The sequence below is a fragment of the Alosa pseudoharengus genome, unplaced genomic scaffold (genome assembly GCF_046254945.1).
Source record: "Alosa pseudoharengus isolate Yale_2024_CS ecotype anadromous, Long Island Sound unplaced genomic scaffold, YU_APseudo_1.1 YU_APseudo_1.1_scf_1, whole genome shotgun sequence".
Classification (NCBI taxonomy): domain Eukaryota; kingdom Metazoa; phylum Chordata; class Actinopteri; order Clupeiformes; family Clupeidae; genus Alosa; species Alosa pseudoharengus.
In genome coordinates, this window is record NW_027468564.1 from 30128033 (window position 1) to 30137572 (window position 9540).

Sequence of the window (9540 nt, forward strand, 5' to 3'; positions counted from 1 at the left end):
TTTGGTGGGAAGACCATAAAGGACACCGTTACAGTAGTCCAGACGGGAGGTGATGAAGGCATGTGTCAGAGTCTCCGCAACAGTGTCTGACAGTGACGGCCGGAGTCTGCAGATGTTTTTGAGGTGGAAGAAGGCGGATTTGGTGATGTTACTGATGTGAGCTTGGAGTGAGAGGTTGCAGTCCAGAGTCACACCTAAGTTACGCACTTCTTGGGAGGGCCTGATGGTAAAGCCATCTACGTTCAATAAGACGTCCCCAACTTTCTTGGACAGAGACGGAGGGGCCACCACCATGAGCTCTGTCTTGTTGTTGAGTTTGAGCAGGTTGGTGGCCATCCAAGTCTTTATGTCATGCATGCAGTGAACTAGTGATAGGGGAGGGAGACTGGTATATGGTTTAGCGCTAATGTAAAGCTGGGTGTCGTCAGCATAGCAGTGGAAACTGAGCCCATGCTGACGGATGATCTGGCCGAGAGGGAGCATATAGATGGTGAACAGCAGGGGGCCAAGCACTGAGCCTTGGGGCACGCCTATCCTGTATCCTGGATCCATGAAATAACTGCCCTTTAAAAATAAAAATCTGCCTGCCTCTATGGGAATTTAACACAGGGGTGCCAATACTTATGGCCCCTGTATTTTAAGGAAGAACATTTATTTATTTATGATACATTGTTCATTCACAAAGAACATTGGTGTCCTTAAAGGTTGGATATTTCCTCATTTTTAGTTAAGGCATTAAGATCAATTTCCAAAAGATGATTTTATATTCCACTTTTTAGTCAACTTTAGCAGAGGTGCCAATAATTCTGGAGGGTACTGTATAAAATACCTATAGCCTAAATTATAAAGCTTACATTCAAATATTACCTTCTACCTCAGGTAAGTTGGGAATACCATGAGCGCAAATGTCATTTTCCTCTCCTAAACGAGGGCAATTGGACATTCTATACTCAATGTTAGATTGATGGGAACACAAATATATATATATATCAGAGTATCCGCTAGGAAAAAATGGTGCCGGTCAAAGTGACCGGCAGAGGTTTCATTTTCCGCACATTTTGATGATATGCCGGTCAAATATCCTATTGTCGCTTCTTAATTACCTAGTTAGGGTTAGTTGAGGAAAACTGGAGACAGGAAATGTTTAGTTTCTTTTTCTTTCGGTCCACGGTTCAATGATACCGTTTAATTGTGCCGGAAATTATCCGCGGACCAGCAATCTCCTCGTCGAGGAGGCCCTAACCCTGCAGATCATAGACAGAGAAAGCATAGGCCTACTGTATGCTTTGGGTACAGAACACAGTTGCATGTCCAGTGTACACGGAGAATGACAGTGTCTTGGAGCGGCCGCAACCCCGCAACTCCACTTCCAACGTGATGATTCCGACAAATAGCCTACGCCCGACATTTCTGCTTTTTATCTGGTGGTGGTGGAGTTGACATCTGAGGCTTCAGACATTACCAATTTATCATCATCCATCGCGTCTCGCCTCTGAAAAACCTTTTAAGGCTAGTCTGCCTGGGCCTGGCCATGTTTGAACCGCCTCACTCATTTGTTCGTTGTTTAACATGGACGTTTTAAGCGTGCGCTTCCTATTTGAAATGTTTCCTATTTGAAATGCAGCATAGGCTATGCGTGTTGTTTAATAGCTTTCAAACGGTAGAGCCTGTATATTTAAAAACATAGCCAGAGGACGTATAGCTTTAATATAGGCTTACATTTTAAGGCTTATTCTCAAATTCAGATTGCGTTAGGGGGACGGGATTATTAGCCAATTTCAATCGGACAATTTATTTATTTAATTACCGGACAACGGAAACCCTGAATATATATATATTACTGTAGATCACCTTTAAGAATGTTTCAATCACTCTATGGTATTATGTACTGTATTATATAGTTATGTATTATTATATAGTTTTTTTTCTATTGTGTGCTAGTCAGAATGGCAGAGAATATACATTTCTACATAAGCGCATATTTTAACTTGACATCTTTTAGCTTGTGTTTTCTGCTTTGCGGAATAATGTAGCTGAAACAAGAACACCACACGAGAAAGGACCATCAGCATAGTACAAATGGCAGAGAGTATACATTGCTATGTGAGGGCATATGAAAGGGTTATGTTGGCGCATATTTTAACTAGACATCTGTCAGCATGTGTTTTCTGCTTTGCAGAATAATGTAACTGAAACTAGAACACCACACGAGAAATGACCATCAGCATAGTACAAATGGTCACTGTGCAACTGCATCACTGCAAGGTCTGCCCATGTACAGTACATCTGACCACAGCCTAAAACTAAAATCTTGACTTTAACTTTTTTTCATGAACAGGTGGAGTTAAGACATTTGAGGTGATTGGACATGAAGGTAGTGCTGTCATCATTAGGTGTACACATGATTTGCTCTATCAAAACAACAGCAAGTATTTCTGCAAAGGACCATTGACTAGTTGTTCCAGTAACATAAAGGTAGATAGTAAAACTAGTCCTACACAAAATGGAAGGTTCTCTCTCTATGACAACCCATCAGAGGGGAACTTCATGGTGCTCATCACTCAGCTGACTACTGAGGACAGTGGAGACTACAAGTGTGTGGTGGAGAACGCTCCTCCTGATGCCACTACTGGCATACTGCTGGACATTCAGCAAGGTTTGGACATTCAGTTCACTGTCTGATATTAACCCCTCTGGAGTTGTGGGCTTCAGTGTTTAGTTCCATAAAGAGAGAATGAGAGAGAGATTTCATGTAACAAGTGAGATGCTTCACTCAACCTTACTCAATTATGTATATTTCATTCGACTAAATTTAACTGAGAGAGCAAGATAAAGGATGCAATATAATCGTATGGCTCTCTTCCAGCGTTGCGAGCTGTAAATCCAACAACAATGACTGGCCTTCACGGAGGAAGTACTGAGGTAACCTGCCCTGGATACCAACACAAATCCATCTACTTCTGCCACCACCAGAGGAAGTTTACCTGTTACAAACTTACTTCAATTGCACCAAACAATACAAAAATAAAAGTAGTATCCCCTGGTACAAATGAAGGAAAGTACTCTGTGAACTTGCACCAGCTCACTGAAATTGATGCTGGAGATTATTGGTGTGGAGCAGGTACAAATGGATCATACAGCTTCATCACTCTGACCAAGAAGACTCATCTCTCCATTGGTGAGTACTTTGATCAATTAATGTTGTAATAATAAATGCTGTCTCACTAAAGCCTCTCATTGGCTTTTACTGTAATGTCATTAATGGCCTGTAATTCAGTCAGGACCACTTTGTCAAATAAATAGCTTTTATTTACCATTTGCGTAATATTACATTTGGTGGTATGCTCTGTTCTGGGAACCCCCTGCCATTCCCTGTGCAAACATTTAGGCAGAGAGGGTAGGCAAGAGAGAAGAGGTGTGTTTTGAGGTGCTTTTGGAACTGTGTCAGAGAAGTGGCGGAACGGATAGGAGGGGGCAGGGTGTTCCAAAGGGTAGGGGCAATTGCACAGAAAGCCCTGTCACCAAAGGTCTTGAGTCTGGTGCGGGGAGTGGAGAGTAAGTCCTTGCTGGTGGAGCGCAGGGACCGTGACTGGGTGTACGGGTGGAGGAGGTCAGTGATGTACTTGGGTGCCAGTGAGTGAAGTGATTTGTAGGTGAGGAGGAGGATTTTGTAGCTGATGCGTTGTTTGATTGGCAGCCAGTGGAGTTTCTTGAGGATGGGGGTGATGTGCTGCCAGGGCTTGGTGTGGGTTAACACCCTGGCAGCTAAGTTCTGGACATGCTGCAATCTGTCTAGGGCTTTGTTGGGCAGCCCAGACAGGACACCATTGCAGTAGTCCAGACGGGAGGTGACAAATGCATGAATGAGAGTTTCGGTGACTGAGTCGGTGAGTGACGGCCGGAGTCTTGAAATGTTACGGAGGTGAAAGAAGGCAGATTTGGTGATGCTCTGGATGTGGAAACTGAATGAGAGTGTGAAGTCCAGAATGACGCCCAGGTTCCGCACTTTGGGAGATGGGGAGGTGGGACAGCCGTCGATGACCAGGGTGAGGTCTCCAACCTTCCTGAGCAGTGGTGCTGGGGCCACCACCATGAGCTCTGTCTTGTTGGTGTTGAGTTTCAGAAGGTTGTTGGTCATCCAGGTTTTGATATCATGCAGACAGTTGTTGAGTTGTATTGGTGGGAGTTGTGAGGAGGGCTTGGTGCTGACATACAGTTGGGTGTCGTCTGCATAACAGTGGAAACTGAGTCCATGGTTGCGGATGATCTGACCGAGGGGGAGCAAGTAGATGGTAAAGAGGAGGGGGCCAAGGACAGATCCCTGGGGGACGCCATGGTTAACTGTTGCAGTGGTGGAGTAGGAGCCTTGCAGAGTGATGTATTGTTTACGGTTGGAGAGGTAAGACTGGAACCAAGAGAGAGCAGTGTCGGTAAGGCCGATGAGCTCAGAAAGACGGGAGAGGAGGATGAGGATGGAAACAAGGCCGTTGTCTGCAGCAGTCAGGAGGTCGTTTGTTATTTTGATGAGGGCGGTTTCGGTGCTATGATGGGGTCTGAAGCCCGATTGGAGAGGTTCAAAGAGCTCATGGTGGGACATGTGATGTTGTAGCTGGGATGTGAGGGAAACTGGGCAAGACTCTGTGGCCTGCCTGAACTATGCTCCATATATGTGTCTATGCAATGTGTTTTTCTCATTTTATTATATAGATATTTACATACATTTAATTTGGCGTTTTGTGCATGCAGTTACAATTATTATTACTTCTGTCCACTTAAAGAGACTCTGCTGAGTGGATATGAAGGTGGTGAAGTTCAGATCATCTGTCCATATCACCCTGAGAATTCTGAGAAAATAAAATTCCTCTGTAAGGATAAGTGTAACAAAAACAACAGGCCTCTCATTAAATCTCGGAAAAATCCACATACGGCCATACCTGGCAGATTATCTCTGTATGATAACACCACTACTGGAGTTTTTACTGTGACCATCACTGGACTGAAACCAGAGGATTCTGGGAGATACTGGTGTGGAACCAAAGGAACTTCTGTGTCCATATTTGATTACTACACAGAGCTGCAGGTGACACCAAAGCCAGGTAAATGTGGCTGTCTACCATGTGTGAGCATTCTGTAGTTAGAAGTGAAGCCTTGAAAACCTAAGCAGGGATTTATAATGTTCCATTGACAGCGGTGTAAATCTGTTTTAGAATTCATTACACAAACAAAGATGAGTTGATACCTGGAAATGTGTTCTTTCTCTCTCTCTCTCTCTCTCTCTCTCTCTCTCTGTCTGTCTCTCTTCCCTCCCCATAATTATTACCTTACCCCTTCATCACCAGCTCCATTGAAAACACCGCCACCATCATCATCCTCCTCATCTCCACCCTCTTCTTACACCTCATCTCCACCCTCTTCTTACACCACATCCTCACGACCATCAGCCGTACCTCCATCTCCCCCAGCACCACCACCACCACAAACTTCACCAACATCCAGATCTCCATCACCTGTTCTCTTTCTCAAGTCCTCACCTTTACAACCACCCGCCATCTCACCCCAGCCATCACCACCATCCTCATCTCCACGAACAACAACACCATCAACATCCTCATCCAAACCATCTTCATCATCGTCATCTTCCTCCACCCCCTCGTCTGTACAACAACATTCTGTCTCCACAACCCCCTCATCACCTTCAGCACTTTCATCACCACATGGTATGAACATGAATCTTTATTTTAATATTCATTTTTTATATTTTAATATTTCTTATTTTAATATTCATATTGTACATCATTTTGTGTTGTATATACTTCTACGTTACTATAATTCAGATACCTGTATTTAGAATAGAGATGCATGATATCTTTAGACTCATTTTGGCTGATTACCGATAACAATACCAATATAAATACTTTGTTTAATTTCCTTTAAGGGTCTCTCCTGTGCTAGAACTATAGAGTCTTATCGATTAGTCTTGCTGATTTATCACCGGCAATATCTGCAGGAATGTTCCGAAATTGCACATTTTATTTATAAAAAAACTGAAAAAGCAGACTGCACAACTGCACAACTTCTCTTCACTTAGAAAAGTAAGCCAACGTACCCTTAAGCTGTTATCTTGTTATCTGCAAATGTAGATGTCCTATAGATAATACCCTAACTAATAAAGAATGGAATGTTGGAACATGAGTAGGGTTGGGCACCGAAACACGGTTCTAATATGGCACCGGTGCCAACGTAAACGGTAGTAACTGCATCGAATAACAACATGGATTTCGGTGCCTCATTTCGGTGCTTAAATAGCGTATTTTTTTTTTTTTTTATACGAGGCATCACTGCATGTCATGCGCCATCTCTAACGTCTTGCTCTGATAGCAACACATCCAGATACAGTTAGCTAACATATGATGAACACTGCCTGTATAACCAGAGGGGTGCACCACATAGGCGAGTGGACAGTGTTTGACAGCTTGCGTGAGCCCAAAGTAGCTTACTTTAAAGCGATATCGCGAGCTCCTGTCAAAATCTAGCAGTGGGCCTAACTACACACAAGCAAAAGGCTATGAAACAACATCAACAGTAGGCTAGCTAGTAGGTTACACAATATCCTTGCTAATGCGCTCACTGACATTTATTTGAAATGTTATCAGCAAAGTTGTAAGGTGAAAACTTTATTTCACGGTGTGTAATGGCATGATATTAATCTTTCATGTGCACGAGGCCCATATAGCATCACAATGAATATGAAGATCATGTTAAAAGTTAGCTGGCAAAAACATAAATATGTAGGTTTACATACCTGATGTCACTGAGCTGTCAAAGAGGCTATGAAACCATCTCCGTACGTTATCGCTAATTAAACATTAGCTGACTGGTGTTAGCGCATAGCCATAGTTGCTGTTAAAATGCCTACTAGGCTAGCGCTGGGAATCTAAACACTTCAACACCGACATGTAGCTTAACATGTTCAAAACTACTGCGTGTTATGGGTTAAGACATGAAATTTCTTGAAGCATTTGAGAACACACTGAATTAACTGGAAAGTAGAGTCCCTGTTAGATTAGCTTGCTTGCAAATGCCGTTGTCCATGACCTGGCAGTTTTATGGCAAGCGGTTTTAACATACCTTATGGCAAACCGCCTACACTGGGTAGGCCTAAACTTGAAAGCAGAGCTTACCATTGTGTGTGCATGCATGGCAAGCTGTTTTAACATTTAAATGTATTATTCGTAGGAGCAATGAGATATTGATAGTAAATTGAATATAACAGTTTAATTTCATGTTCAAATTTGTCTTATCAATAAAAAAAAGCAATTCATGCTTTAGACCATTTTAATTTAAAACATTTTAAAAACAAAGTACCGGTTCGGGCACCGTTTTGGCACCGGCACCGTTTTAAAAGTATCGATTTAGCACCGGTATCGGATAAAACCCAAACGATACCCAACCCTAAACATGAGTGACATTCTTCCATACAAGCCTACAGTGATTCCTATTTTCCTGAAAACCCTAATAATGTGCGTTGTTTTGGATAATATATAATCATGTTTTTATCAGTTGTAAGGCAGTCAAATTAACTGCACCATTGTCACCACTTTAGGTTATATAATTTTGTTAGACACAGAACGTAGTGTCACTGCACATTTTAGTTAACTCCTGTGACTTCAATGGTGTGACTGGTAGAGGTCAGTGCACTACTATAGAACTAAGGTACTTCCACAATCACTTAGATATAAGGGGAAGTACATGTGCGGTTCAGCAAAACCAGTTAGTTAACATTAAATATCCCTGCACTTTTATGTTTGGACACAGATCTGCTTTCTACTGCTAGTAAAGTCTGTTTTTGGTGTCTAATGTCGGGTTAACTCTCCTATCAGGTGCTGTTGTGGTTGTCTGTGTGGTTCTGACTGCTGCAGCTCTGCTGCTGTTGATCATTGTCTGCATGCAGAGGAGAAAAAGGACAAGAGGTTAACCACCCTGCAAACAGATAACACCACAAACACACACACACACACGCACACACGCACACGCACACGCACACGCACACATACACATACACACACACACACACATACACACACACACACACACACACACACATACACACACGCACACACACACACACACACATACACCCACACACACAAACACACACACACAAACACACACACACACACACACACACAACACACACACGCACGCACGCACGCACACGCACACGCACGCTCACACACACACACACACACAACATGACATGCCTGCTCACACATGGATGTCTTCTATTCTAACGTTATGCTGCTTTCTACAGAGCGTTTAAATGCTGTTGATGAAACAGCTGGCAACACACAGGTAACAAACTTACAGTACCAAACTCAAAACAATGGCAGTGATGGCAAATACACAGACACTTAATTTCTCTCTCTCTCTCACACACACACACACACATACACTCTCTCTGTCTCTCTTTATCTCTCTCTCACACACACACAAACACACACACTCGCTCTCTCACACATTCTCACCATCTGTCACGCACACCCACATCCCCAAACTCTCTCTCTCTGACTCTCTCAGATTCCACTGACAGACAGGACGTATGAGGAGATCAAGGACCTCAGACACCCAAAACCGACTGAAGCCACAGACACCAACCCCAACACTGTTTATGTCATGGCTCAATTACCCACAATCCCATCTGATGACCCCACTTACTCCACTGCTCAATTACCCACAATTCCATCTGCTGACCCCACTTACTCCACTGCTCAATTACCCACAATCCTATCTGATGGCCCCACAGGTTCCACTGCTGAATTACCCACAATCCCATCTGATGGCCTCACAAACCCTTGTGATGATGGTACTTATTCTCTTGCTAAATTACCCACAAGCCCCTCTGATGATAATGCTTATGCGTTTGCTCAAACACCCATAATAACCCATTATGATGATAGCACTTATTCCTTTGCTAAATTACTGACAAACCCTTCTGATGAAGGTACCTACCCAGATAGCAAAGGGGCGTTGAGGGGCGTTGAATCCACGTTTGTTTGAAGCGGCAGAGGTTGATTCAACGTGGATTCAACGCCCCTGTGCTATCAGGGTATTCTCTTGCTAAATTACCCACAAGCCCCTGTGATGACCCAACATACTGTACTGCTGAGCTCCCATAAGCTCCTGTGATGATGGGAACTATTCTCTTGTTCAGCCACCAACAGACTCCTCTGAGAATCCCTTAAACTGTACCACTGCATTATCCCCAAACCTCACTGCCCAACTGCCCAACAATCCCTGATGGTGCAAACTGTCCTATTGATGCCTGTATTGAGATCAAAGTAATCAGAACGATTTGAAAACATTTATTATTGTCAAGCGACACTTAGACTGACCATATGAGCAACACCCCCAATGTGAGCCAGGTGCCCGGCTAACCCATAGTCCCCAATACACACCAGAATGCCCCTTACACATTTATGTTGTGTGTTTAATTTCTGAACTGGCTGAATCCTACACAGATGTCTTTTTTGTTTGGTAAAT

At 43.3% G+C, this 9540-nt stretch overlaps 1 protein-coding gene across 1 annotated transcript; it reads left to right on the forward strand.

Annotated features, from left to right (window-relative positions):
• The first annotated feature begins 2547 nt into the window (after positions 1-2547).
• LOC143117687 (uncharacterized) lies at positions 2548-9231 on the forward strand. The gene is made up of 8 exons (XM_076279288.1): positions 2548-2656; positions 2867-3178; positions 4779-5096; positions 5340-5717; positions 7881-7970; positions 8312-8352; positions 8578-8863; positions 9212-9231. Exons 1-8 carry the CDS (start codon positions 2548-2550, stop codon positions 9229-9231), a joined length of 1554 nt encoding a protein of 517 aa, XP_076135403.1.
• The last annotated feature ends 309 nt before the right edge of the window (positions 9232-9540 follow it).

Excerpts from the sequence above, each read along its gene's own strand:
- LOC143117687 (XM_076279288.1), top strand. The coding sequence starts at position 2,548 with ATGGTGCTCATCACTCAGCTGACTACTGAGGACAGTGGAGACTACAAG. Across the intron at positions 2,657-2,866 it reads ACTGCTGGACATTCAGCAAG|CGTTGCGAGCTGTAAATCCA; the intron begins GTTTGGACATTC and ends GCTCTCTTCCAG. Across the intron at positions 7,971-8,311 it reads GAGGAGAAAAAGGACAAGAG|AGCGTTTAAATGCTGTTGAT; the intron begins GTTAACCACCCT and ends TGCTTTCTACAG.